This window comes from Staurois parvus, unplaced genomic scaffold, assembly GCF_062004578.1.
Source record: "Staurois parvus isolate SC_StPar_1 unplaced genomic scaffold, SC_StPar_1.0 ptg000628l, whole genome shotgun sequence".
Classification (NCBI taxonomy): Eukaryota; Metazoa; Chordata; class Amphibia; order Anura; family Ranidae; genus Staurois; species Staurois parvus.
In genome coordinates this window covers 1208412-1222500 of record NW_028318424.1, presented here as the reverse complement: position 1 = coordinate 1222500, position 14089 = coordinate 1208412, and the positions used below count along the sequence as shown (strand labels likewise).

Here is a 14089-nt window from a genome sequence, read left to right as displayed (position 1 = left end):
TTTCAGCACTCACCCCTGTAATTTTTCACTGTAAAGTTTTGCTTGTAAATAGTTTAATATTTGGTTTTTGGATTAAAAGTGTTTTCACTTGGTGAAACCAAGGCGCTGTGAAAGCGCCAATGTTCTCATTTAAAGCAAAACTTAACACACTCAATCAATATGAACCATTTTTAAGGCTGCTAACATCAGTAAATAGATAGGAATTAATATTGTATTTACTTGTTTTAAACTTTTTTTTTCCATTTCCTTAGTTGCTTCCTGGTTTCTGGCCTAGGCCAAAAACATGTAATTCATCTCAGGTGTCTCCACAGGCATTTTTTTTTCTTTCATCTGGAGAAGGGGAGGAGGAGCTAAGCACAGCCTCCTTCCTGCATACCTGAGCTAAGGGCAGATGGATTTCAGGAAGTAAATGCAACATAATTCATCTGCCCTTACTGAAGATATCAATGACTAGAAATGCTAGGGGGTGTTTTTCCAAAGTGATTTCTCAACAAACTAAAGCATGGAGACATGGATGGCTGGGTGAGTTTGCTTTGAATTTTAAACATGAATGAAACAGGGTTTTCAGTTTGAGGTGATGCTCAGATATTTCGGTATCCAAATATACTTGTGAAAACAGGATGGTGATGGGCCTTTAGACGAATGCTGCAGTGATTGCTCAACCTCTTACTGAACAGAGGTACTACTGTTAAAACTGATCATGAAAACAAAAATACATTTTAAACAGTTTATTTCATTCCATTGCGGCTGTGAAAGAGCCGTCCACAACCATGCTACTGTTTTCATTCAGTGTTAACCACCAAAAGACGGAGGCGAGCTCCCCGCAGATGAAGTACAGGCTTGTTGATCAGAATAACTTTTATAGGATGTCCAATGTACAGAACTTTTATAGGATCTTTTTGGCTACGTTTTCAACTCAAAAAATATTTCAGTTTGTTCAATGTGCAACTCAGACTGACCACTTTGTCTGTATGCAATCACATGCTGCATAACGGTCTAATGATGGGCAAAGCTGCCACAAACCAAACAGTGATTAAGTCTGCTTGTCTTCATTGTAATCATCAAGTACATTTTGCATGTGACTTCAATTTCAAAATCGCCTACATCTTTCTAGCTTGGGGCATCAAGTCCAGCCCTTGGCATTGCAGCATTCCGAATATGTTGACATTCAAAACAGACTTTAGAAGTTTCCTTAGTCTATTTACTAGTCAAACTTCAAATATTAGATATAAACCTAAGCACCAAAATATCATTGATGCTTTAACATGTCATTTCAAAAAATGTTCTTGCTTTTCAATTTTTATAAATACACAGCATTCATTAAAACGATCCCTGATGATCCTGCCATGAAGGTTCGTATTCAGGCACTTCTTGTTATTGGGTGATAATTCTATTCCTTTCTGTCAGAACTACTCTTGCAATGTCATCCTGCCTTGTGCTCCCCTGGTGTAGTCTACAAGCGGTGCGCCGACACATATTACACAGACAGGGCCGGATCTAAGGGAGTGCTGGGGTGGGCTGTGCCCACCCAGATTTTAGTCACGCTCCCCCGGGTTTCAGAGTGCACCCACTGATCCATGAGCCAGTCTGATGCAGACAGTTGATGTAAGGTGGTACACTGATGGGGACAATCCATGTAAGGGGGCACTGTGATGGAGAAACCTGGTGTAAGGGGGCACTCTGATGGGGACAATTGATGTAAGGGGGAACTCTGAAGGGAACACTAATGTAAGAGGGTGCTCTGATGGGGACATCTGATGTAAGGGGGGCTCTGATGAGGACTCTTGATATAAAAGGGGACTCTGATAGGGATAGTTAATACAAAAGGGGCAAACGCTCTCTTTAATCACCCTAATCGAGTGACAACTTAATACAAACTAGTATTTCCCAGGTCACGACACTGTGTGGCAGACTCTCAGTGATTCACCCCGTGACTTTTTTTTTTTTTTTTTACTGCAGATCAGATAGGCTAGTAGGCTAGATCAGGCCCTGTGCACAGATCTGGTCCACCATTATTACCATCATCAGGAAACCAGGATTCTGGTCCAAAGGGATCATGTGAAGCAATTGCTGCATCTACTGCAAAAGAACGCAAAGTGGCAAAAAAGGGCAGCAGGAGACTAGCAGCAATAAAATGGGGAGGGGGAGACGAAAAATGGTTGAGAACAGTCGTTTATGATCTAAAAATGGCTAAGGTTTGATAAATAGCACACAGAGCACACTAAATGCCATCCAGTTAGAGTTTATAGTCTAGCTGACAGTCTTAGAGCATTGGAAATGGAATAAAAAGGTGAGCGCCACGGAACGAACATGTGTCCAATAAGTTTGTTTTGTTCAATGCAACAGAACAAAGTCACCGTCTTTTGGGGGCTCAATCAGAGCTTAAAATGCTGGCAGTAATAAAGAAAAAAACTGCACAGAAATGTCTATGCTAAAGAGAGTATACACTGATCAGCCTTAGCAATACTGTAACATTAACGGGGTTGATTCAAAGTCCCTCCAGGACTTCTCTTGTCCCTTTTCTCCAGAACTTTCTTTTGCTTGCAGTCAAACCTTCCAGATTCCACAGAGTAAATAAGTGGATAATTCATGGATCAAAAACGGCAGTTGAGCATCTTTCAGCAATTCTAATTGGTTCACAAATTGTAATCTAACTCATCTGAACACACCCCATTGTTATACACTGTGTCATCTAAAACCCATGAGGGTTACATCATAAGATAAGCATCCTGGAATTGACCCTGAAAAGGACCACAGGACCAGGGATGTGCTAGTAGAAAGTGACATTTAGGCCACACAAAGAGGTGCAAGCAAGCTTGTGTGATTATCTTCAGCAATGGGGATTCCCCAAGCTACAAATAATGCAACGGTGCACGTGGGAGCAGACATGGCATTGTTTAGGGTACTGGGAACCAGATACAGCTTTATATTAACGTCTCAATCACGTTAAAGTGAACCTGTGCTGACAGAAACGTGCTTGCCTTTACGGTCTACTTCTAGCAGAAAAGTCCATGGCTGTCACGTTCATCCTTTGCTTCTTGATGCGACTAGAGTATTTACCCACTGAAGTCAGAACATCCTGACCTGTATACTTGTTCCTGGAAGCAAAGTCAGAGAAACGCGAAAAGAACCAGAGACCTAGCAACCTCTTGAAGCCGTTACAAATGGCAGAAGCTTTATTTTGATTTGGTTACATTCATTTTAATTACATGCAGTCATTTCAGGAAAAGATAGGTATCCACCAGGCCAGAGTTCTTCCTTAATCGCATCTTTCTGGGCTCTTACTTGTCAGCGGGGCCCAAGAGCGGCCAGGAAAAGTTTAGGTGTCGGGACTTCAGGGGAGTCGGCGATGTGTGTTTTGCGTGGCGTATCTGACGGTTAAACCTTTTACGCGGCGATGCGGTCAGCGGCCCGGTGTTTATTGCTTAAAAGCCTGTGTGAATAATTACAGTGCATTGTGTGTAATTGTGTTAAAATGGAAAAAATGTGCCCAGGAGATGGAGGGACACGGCGGACGGTGAGATATATTGAATTGAGATTTCTTGGAATACATTGACCGATTGACTCTGGCTCCTCTAATTATGGGGCAGTTTTTTCCTCGCTCACGTTCAGCATGCAGGGGTCAAACACATTAATGTAACTCAGACCGTGGACCCGGCGCCCGCGCCGTATTAACATTGTACAAATATTGAAATGTATAAAATGAATCTTGAAATTAGTCCGCCACATTAAATATATTATTAGTCGCCGCTCCGTAACTTTGGAACAATGTCAGGCGAGGAGAGGGGAACAGCTGCCATGTTTGCTCGTACGAAATTCAAGTGGAATCCTAACTAGATGACGTTTACTTTATTCTGTGCACTGTATATCAGAAACAATTACCATACTTTAATCTGGTTTAGAATCTAAACTTATAGAATATTATATTATCGTTCATCCTTTTTTCTATCTCAGTGCTGCTGATCTCCTATAGCCTCATTGCAGCTACTTTCTGCCTACATGCAGTTCAGTGATGGCTGCATGGCATTTCTCGGCCTATGTGATGTTCCAGTTTAAGCCACACATTCTATTTTTCTTCAATTGCAACATGCTTTTACACCAGGCAAGCAAAATGAAAGTGCAAGAAAGATTACTCCTAAACCCATCTGATGTGGCTCCCTCTTGATGCATTTCAGCCACAATATGGACTTCGTCATTGCCTGTAGTCATGCTCCTATTACTTAGCCATATTGTCGGTGAAACGCATCAAAAGAGCAGAGCCATGTTAAACAGGTGAACATATATGACCCTGCTTGCTGTTTAGTTTGCTTTCTCTGTATCAATACGATATATTACAACTGAAGGAAAATTTGCAGCATGAAGCTTTAACATCACATGGTCTGAGGGAAGGAGGCAGATCCACAAATTCACAGCATATGTGGCCAGTCATTCCATGGAATCCACATGGTGGTGCCACTTATGAGTATTTATTGGCATTTCTCACAGTGGACTGCATAATGGGGACAACAGTGGACCATCATATGAGTGAATGCTGATGTGATAGGGCAAAAGGTAGGAGAAAAGAAATTGAGAAACAGAGACAGGGCAGTGTCAACCCAAAACAGGTAGTGCCTAAAGACAGGAGTTTCGACGCAGGATCACCAGGGATTATTTTAATTAAAAATATTGAAATTTACTTTTGAAAATGACATCAACATATTAAAGATTGTATGAGATTTTACTGATTGGGGTTACACCTACTTTTAGCCTATTAAATTACCGTTTTGAAGGCTCTAATATCTCTGACAATGCTAGCACTGGTAGGATTAATGATCACATTCTCAAAAACACTTATTCAGCCCCAAAAACTTACTGCATTCATCCCACAAATGTATATTATTCCATTTCTATTCCATTATCTTGGGACCAGTAACATTATCCTCTATAATCCGCATATTAACCCCGCGAGAAACATATGTTTAAATTCAAGGGACGATCCATCGCTGAAAGGATTAGCGTTCCCATAATCCATCACTGCCCTCCATAACTCGCTTTTCCATCGTCCTTTTTTCAGACAGACAGAAATTTAATTTGCTGTTTGTGTCCCATAAAATGACAATTGTCAATTTCGGATGAAGCCTAGATAATGAGGGCGGAGAGACAATGTGGATGGACAGAGGACACACTCATGCAGTTTGAGGCTGGGCACACACGGGTGATTTTTCAAAGTGCAATAGCAGTTAATCATTAGCAAATCATGATCATTCACTTCACACGGTGAACAACAAATCTCAATTGCTACACCTGGGGAACAAATTTAAATGGCTACAGCTGGGGAACAACAAATCTCTCAATTGCTACACATAGAAAACAACAAATCTCTCAATTGCTACACCTGGGGAACAACAAATCTCTCAATCGCTACACCTGGGGAACAACAAATCTCTCAATCGCTACACCTGGGGAACAACAAATCTCAATCGCTACACCTGGGGAACAACAAATCTCAATCGCTACACCTGGGGAACAACAAATCTCAATCGCTACACCTGGGGAACAACAAATCTCTCAATCGCTACACCTGGGGAACAACAAATCTCTCAATCGCTACACCTGGGGAACAACAAATCTCAATCGCTACACCTGGGGAACAACAAATCTCAATCGCTACACCTGGGGAACAACAAATCTCAATCGCTACACCTGGGAACAACAAATCTCAATTGCTACACCTGGGGACCAACAAATCTCAATTGCTACACCTGGGGAACAACAAATCTCAATTGCTACACCTGGGGAACAACAAATCTCTCAATCGCTACACCTGGGGAACAACAAATCTCAATTGCTACACCTGGGGAATAACAAATCTCAATTGTTACACCTGGGGAAAAACAAATCTCAATCGCTACACCTGGGGAACAACAAATCTCAATCGCTACACCTGGGGAACAACAAATCTCTCAATCGCTACACTTGGGAACAACAAATCTCTCAATTGCTACACCTGCGAACAACAAATCTCAATCGCTACACCTGGGGAACAGCAAATCTCAATTGCTACACCTGGGGAATAAATCTCAATCGCTACACCTGGGGAACAACAAATCTCAATCGCTACACATAAGGAACAACAAATCTCAATCGCTACACCCGGGGAACTACAAATCTCTCAATTGCTACCCCTGGGGAACAACAAATCTCAATTGCTACACATAGGAAACAATGAAGCATAGCATGATGATTGATGGACAACTGAATTGAGCACAACTTTAACTTGTTCACTAAAAATTCCCCCTGCAAATAGAAACTCCCCCTCCTAAAATATATTTGCAGCCTTTGTGCATCTTCCTTACCCATTTTCAACACCTAAAACATTTCATAATAACGGCTGTAAACAACTGGTGTTTCTCCTTCCTTCTTTTTATTTCCGCATGCACAATTTAAGCCCATTTTCGAAATTCAGCTAGTGAGCAGAGATGAGAAGTGACTGGAAGTTTATTTTATAGGTAGGTTTAGCAATTTTTTTGTGACTGTATGGGCCACATGTAGACTTTGCATTTTATTTAGAGTTCCTCTTTATAAGGCAGCATCCTATTTACAATATTTATGGCAGCACAAGAGGATGAGCTGCCACATACCGCGCACTTCTCACACAGGGCAGAATCGATGGATCATAAATAACACTGATAAGCAGAGGCAAGCAGGTAATCAATATGTGTGATTAATATCAAAGCCTGTCAGGAGATTCCAAGGCTGCAAATCCTGGCGGTCCGCAGCAACAGAGATTGATATCTAAAGAAATGTCTTAAAGAAGATCTGTGTGTCCAAATGGTTTGGACACCATCACCTCTCCAAACAGGTGACCAATACAGAACCAACGCCAAACTAGCAGGCCAGGAGAGGGACAAAGGGGTGACTATTGCTAGAAATGCTGGTTGCCTGGCTGTTTTTCCATCCAAGTGACTTTACTACTTTATAAATCAGTGACCCAGAACAATTCTGACCAAGAAAGTCAGAGAGAAGTCGCAGGTCCTGCGCTGCATGCTTGTTCCAGATTACTGACTCAAAGCATCAAAGTCAAAGGAATGGTAAGAGCCAGGCAAGTAGTATTTTTAGAAGCAGAAATTAGCTAAGACAAATTCATATTTCTTCCAGAAAAGGTTTGTTATCCCATCCTCTGGTACTCCCTACCCCAATCTTTCCAGCTGCATTCTACTCAATTCCTGAAAACTCATCTCTTCAGGGAAGCCTATCCCACCACTAACTCAGAAGTGAATTTTAGTTTCTCCATCAATCCCCCCAGAGGTACTACCATTTTCACCTCCCTTTTAGATTGTAAACTCTCATGAGCAGGGCCTACCTGCTGCACAAACTGCTGGTGGTAAATAAATCAGATAGATTGATAATCTGACATGTTCCTCTCTTTTTGTCTAAGAAATTTGAATACAGAACATTTAATACAAAGTGGAGTCATACGTTTTTCTTTTCATTTCCTACATTCTATCAGTTTAATTTTTCCCATCAGTCTTTTTCCAGGACAATGTGGTGGCTGGGTAGGTGAGACATGGCAGTGAATGGTGCAGACGCATCCAATGAGTGCAGCGTCCCTGTCCACAGTGCATCCCTTATAGAACAGCATGTTGCTGCACTGGTGCGCTGACACAGGTGACAGTAATCCAGGAACACGGGAAGCGTGAACCAGTCAAACACTCGCCAGAGTTGCTGAATTGTTTGTCTAACTGGAAACAGCTGCTGCGCGGATTCAACGTTCACCAAACGAGGTCACGGAAGGCCGGCGAGCTGCATCGGTGACGAACAATTATTTTTTAAAACGCCATGCCCGGTAGGTGTAGCCTCACCCACTGGGATTTGCACTTCGAGCAAGCCAAATTCAGTAAGCGCCCGAGCACGCCGACAGTGGCGAGAGCCACAAAGGCATCCAGTGTGTGTTTCTTGTGAATAAATCGACTCGCTGTGCCGCAGACGATGACGCTTTTATTTCACAAATTAAGAGTTTCTGGCTTTCTGCAATCACAGAGAATTTCTATTGTCTGGGGGATTAATTATATACGATGCAGCCGGGTGTAACACGCAAAATGTATTAATTCAGCGGGCTCTGCAAATGTTTACTTCCACAACTATTAAACTCTACAAACAAAAATTTAAAAAAAAAAAAGAAACACATTTATAAAATCTCTTGCATGTTCTCCCTTCAGAGCCGGAAAACAGTGCGATTTTAACCTCACACACTCATTTAAAAAAAAAAAAAAAGTCCCAAAATGATCCCAGATACTGACATTCCCAAAGTTACTAAACAGCTGCCAACATTCGCACAACACTTCTATCCTTAACAGTTACTCTCTATGTTCGTGTTAGCTACAGGTCAGTTTTTGTTTTTTTTTGGGGGGGGGGGGGGCACAAGTGTGGCCCCTGTACACTTCAAAATTCAGAGAGCCAAACCACCCAAAAGTGATGTTTTATATGGTTTCTGACTCTACTTAAAGTGTTCCAACTTCTCCTGTTACATTCTCCATACTGTAAAATAAATAAAGGACCTGACAGGGATAGTAGCGACCTCATATAGTGGGCACAGCAGGTGTACAGTCCTAGGAATTCAGTGCAGGGATGGTGGGAACTCCTTATAATGGGCACAGCATGTATGCAGACCTGGAAACTCGGGGATAGTGGGTCCATGCATACTGAGTAATGCACTATTGTAACACTTCCAGGTATATATTACCTCTCACAAAGATCACAGTACTCCCACTTACATTGCCTTCATCTGCTTTTTCTCTTCACTAGGACAGAGCCATCTTTGTTCAGCCGTCATTTAGGGTAACTGTCTACTTCCTGGACTGAGATGTCAAATTTAGATGACACAATTATGTAAATCCTGGTGTCTATACAGTCATTTGTTCACAAATGTCTAACACAGATCAGCCCCTGATGCAGCCTTTCAAAGTTATTTGTCTAATCATTGGGGAAAGAGGAGATGGAGGAAATGCTGTTACCTGCAGCAGAATGAGGACATCACCTCAGCCTGGACAAAGTAACTGAAAGGAGAAGAACAATGGTTGCTGTTTAGTGTGACATTAATGCAGACCTGTAAAGCTACTAACAGGTCCACAGAGAATGAAACACAAACAGCTGAAGGTGACACAATTCCACCTCCTGCTACCATTAGGTACAGATGTGTGCCTGACATGTAGGTGGGTGGGGTGTTACACCCTTGCACTAGTGAGCTGTGGTGTAAACCAGCGGTGCGCACACACACACACAATTGTGGGGGGCGAGGGGAGAATTTTCCTTACACAGGCTCCTCAGCATTGTTCCTGCTCACCCAGATCTGACAAGGCCTTGGTGCGCCAAGCCGAGCGGAATAAATCGCAGGAAGGCCAATTTGTCTGGAAGGGCCGGCAACTTCACAAGTGCAGAATGAGTTAATCTATTTATCGCCAATTAGATGACAGGCTAATCCCTTTAATAAAATCCCCACCTAGGTGCAATCACAGTCATCTGATACCATTTACTTCATTAACTAAAGATAAATGTCGGGTCATTTCCTGTAAGTCCGCGCACCTAAACTCTGCAACATCTGCAGCAAACCGCTGAAATAACTGGACTGAGAAAACAGAGAAAAGTTCCTTTATAGTATTAACAACTTGCATAATATTGGGTGATGTGCATTTGCTGCTTATTTTCCGATTAGAGAGGGAAAGTCGCAATTTATAAATATGCAGCTGCAGAGTGGACTGAATGTTGACGAGCGAGGGTTTTCAGCTGGATGAATGCAACTGCAGTGTGTGTAATTGCTAGTCTGCAACCCAGGAAAGCGGTATGATTTATAGGGCATTACTGGGCTGCAGCAGGGGAAGCTTCACGGTGGGGCAGTGCAGGACCTGGGCTTAGTTCAACAGTATGAGTTTACTCACATAATCTAACAGTAGCAGAATATAGGTCTCCCATACAAACTATTCCTTAAACATTTGACTGTGATGTTGGAGGGAGGATTAGAGTATAAGCTCCTCTGGTACAGATACGGATATGACTGGCTCAGTGATACAGCACTGTGGAATATATCAGGCCTATATAAATGTATAATAATTTTATAACTCTGCCCCAAATTACATCACCGATCTTGTCTCTAAATATTACCCAAACCGTACTCTCCACTCCTCACAAGACCTCCTACTCTCTAGCTCCCTTGTCTCCTCCTCCCATGCTCGTCTCCAGGACTTCTCCAGAGCTTCCCCCATCCTCTGGAACTCTCTACCCCAATTTATCAGACTATCGCCTACTCTGCTCACTTTTAGGCGATCTCTGAAAACCTCTCTCTTCGGGGAAGCCTATCCTGCCCTCAGCTAATACTGGAATCTTCTACTCTTCCAACCAGTCCATCCCCCACAGTTACTACCTTTTGTACCACTAGCCCCTCCCTCCTAGATTGTAAGCTCCAAGGAGCAGGGCCCTCAGATCCCTCTTGTATTGAACTGTATTGTTGCTGTATTGTCTCCCAATTATATTGTAAAGCGCTGAGCAAACTGTTGGCGCTGTATAAATCCTGTATAATAATAATTGTGAGACTGCAGTGGAGGCTTTAGAATGTAAGCTCCTATGGTGCAGAGACTGATGCAAGTGGCTTGGTGTTCTCTGTAGAGCACTATGGAATATGCTCTCCTCTAATACACAGAGTGTCCGGTCTATATGCCCTGAAAAGTTTGTTACTGCAAAGTAAAATATTACAAAAATGCTTGATTCAGCCTATCAATATCCATTCATAACCTAAATATCAGTTTTGAGTGATATGAACAGTTGTGCCATCTATCTTACACCCCTCCAGTATACGGGGCAGCTCCTGTATCGGCACACTCCACACTGTCCGCCATCAGCTCTCTAAACTTTAAATGTGTTTTTCCGGAAATTCTCAACTTCTCCTCAGTGAAATGGAATTACTGGAGTAAAAATGGGGTTTTCGAGTCACTAACAAGAAGAGGGGCGAACGTGCCAAGGCAAACAGGCAGGCGAGAATACCTGGCTATGCGCAGGCCTTGCACAGAATGTCTTTGTTAGCACTGTCGGACAGCTGAGTGTACACAGGCCGTGTTGTCTCACTAAATACAGCTGTGCAGCAGCTGAATCTGCCTTTGTGGGCCAGCGGTGGCACAAACTTCTCATTCTCCAGGCAGTAAATAAGCGGCCTTTGTGACCTGAGAGAACTCATGTCAAATTAATCTACCCCCAGAGGGGAGGCCCGAACTGCATCCTGCCTCCTTGCTAACCCCACACAAACAATGGACAGTAATTGCCAGTGTCACGCTAGTCGGCAGGAACAATAAACCGAGCCTTGTTTTCACAGCTTTCTGCCAAAGCTGCACCCCACCTAATATCCGCCCTGTGCTTTGCCACCATTACGAAACTTTGTCTGACAAGGGACAAATAAAAGGTGCTCTGTCCAAAAGGTAGTAACCAGATGCCAGAGAGCACGCCACAAAGCCAGGCTCTGGTTACAGCTTTGCGAGGCCTTTCTAGAAACAGTTTCAGACCTTCTAAAATTGGAGTTATTACATTGTTTAACCACCTAGGCATCAAACATTTTCCATCCCAATGGCTGCACATGCCAGCATCTTCTATACATAAAGATATTTTAGAAGGTACCATCTAATCAATAGGAGGGGTCTTGTTCACCAGATCCAGCCATGAACACAGACACTGCGCTCCTGTTTTTGGATGAGAGTGTGAGGAGGTGAGCGTAGGTGCTGGCTTATCTTCAGAAAAACCGCAAAAATCAGACAAGGTTTTCAAACCAGTCTAATCGATCTTTTCTTCCAAAGAACCTGCAGTCAGGGGGCATCTGCTTGTGCCACACACTTTATGCAAACCTTCTGATGTTTAAGAATTCCTTATGGTTTACTATGATAAGGGTACTTAACCTGAATGTACTTGGGGGGAAAAAATAGAAACGTTGCTTGCTGACCGTTGCTTCTAGAAATACTAGTTCCCTGGCAGACAGTTGCTTGCAAACTGACCTGGAACAATTATTCAGATAAGGGATTCAGACATTGCTCCCACTTTTTTGATTTATATGCCTGTTCCAGATGGGGGATGCAGAACATACTAAAGCCACAGACTTGCGTAATAGCCAGACAACTAGCATTTTCAGATTGAGGTCAAAAAAGGTAGCCTCCGTTTTTTGTTTTCATGACAGATTTGTTTCAAAAACCTGTTAAATTTGTCAAGTGGAAGCACCCTTAAACCGTTTGTAAAGCTTTTCAATCTTCTGGATTTCCCAGTGTGTCATAATTGGGTACAGCGTATATTGTATTAGGACCCTTGTACAGTGCTCAGGCCTTGCAGCAAGAGCCATAACAAAACTCTCAGTGATGCCTTTGGGGTTCTCAAGCAGCGGCCCGGCAGTGTTTGCCAGCTGTTGACTGTTTTCTTCAACATGACTGAATAGATTTGAAGAGGACACATCCTTTTCCTGTTACATATGGGATCTCTGAGAGTCATTTTCTTCTGTCTGTCTACAAACACTAAATTTAACATTTAGAATCAGAACAGTTCTCTTTGCAATAACATACCAGAATTCCCTAGAACTGCAGCAGCAAAGTGATAAAACATTTGTAAACCCTAGAAGAAGAACTAGAACAATGTCAAACTAAAAATTTAAACAAGTGCCTCTGTGGAAATAGGCAATTATATAACAGTTGTGGGTGGACTGTTTCTGTGAAGAGCTGAGAAGAAAACAATAGAGAAGAAAGAGGAAGAAGATGACAATAGACAATGCTCTACGGAGAGGAAGAGCTGCGGATGAAGTATTGTTCAGCATTGGACTCCGCAGGACAATTAGAGGGAAAGTATCTCATGATACCATGTAACAAGGCCCAGCTTCCTCCTCATTCTTATCTAATGGACACCAAACTCCTCTTCTCACCTTTAATGTCGCCCAGGTTCCCCGATCCCATGGCCAGGAGCTTGTCCTTCCAGTCCTTCGACAAAAGCTTTTCAATGCTGGGCGTTTCTGTAAAAAAGACGATGACAAGTGTTAGTTCAAGAGTTCAGATCACAATGAGTGTCACAGTGCTAACAAGGGGGGAGCAAAGACGAGATCCAAAACGTACCTGCTACTTTACATTATGTCACAACTAGTCAACCCCAAAACTAAGACCGATACTACACCTGGCCTCAGTCCCCCCTCTTCCTTGCTCCTCTCTACGTTAGGTCTCATCTACAGATCTGCAGAAGTAATGCTAGCCATACATGGTTAGATTTCCTTTTTTCAGTCCCGTGGACTGAATAATTGAATCAGCACTGCAGCGGTTGCTGCGACTGCCTGAATACCTGAACAGTGACTGGATGCAGCCACTGTTCGGCCAACCTTGTTCTATCAATTTATTGGCTTTTGTCAAGCCAGGGGTGCTGACAAGGCCAACCACAGCTTGAATTATGGCATATTCAGTAGGAATCAGCCGAAATGTGAACCATGTACAGCCAGGTTAAAGTGGAACTAAGCCATTCTTTCCATTACAGCCAAAGAATCTGCCATGTTAGCATCTGTATGATCTGCAGTTGCCATGGTGCTAAAAATGGCTTAAATCTAACTTCAGACATAGATGTTTGGGTCGCCGGAGTGCTCATGCTAATACTATGGCACAGTAAAGAGAGTGGCTTATGCAAACCCCTTTAAACGTAGGCTTATAGGAGGAAACAACGGAGATGGGGAGAGCTGAAAGCCACATTAGACAACAATCCTCTCAAGTCTATAGATACCCACAAATGATAGTTGTCCAACCCAGCCATTTTAGCCATGATGAACATTTATATTTGTGAAAGGCCACAATCAACCCTATGCCTGAGGTGGTCGAATCACATGTGAGCCCCTTCAGAGGCCTATGGAAAATGAAAGGCCAAATTATAGTACAAATATTGGTTAAAAGTATGTGAACATCTGACCATCAAACCTTTATAAACGTGTTGGACATGCCATTCCAAAACCATGACCATTAATACAGAGGGGCCTCCCTTGGCCTCCTTTGTGGCTGGAACAGCCTCCACTCTTCTGGGCTTTCCACCAGATGCATGTACTCTTTCTTGCAGCACACCACAC

The 14089-nt window shown here is 42.8% G+C and overlaps 1 protein-coding gene across 5 annotated transcripts in view; it reads right to left on the bottom strand.

Moving 5' to 3' along the window:
* The window catches only part of SOX5 (SRY-box transcription factor 5), a 288812-nt gene that overhangs the window by 129643 nt on the left and 145080 nt on the right, over nucleotides 1-14089 (bottom strand). For all 5 annotated transcript variants that reach the window (XM_089693351.1, XM_089693352.1, XM_089693350.1 and 2 more), the window contains one exon: nucleotides 12917-13003. In XM_089693351.1, the coding sequence (XP_089549477.1) occupies nucleotides 12917-13003 (87 nt within the window). The remainder of the gene's footprint in view (nucleotides 1-12916; nucleotides 13004-14089) is intronic.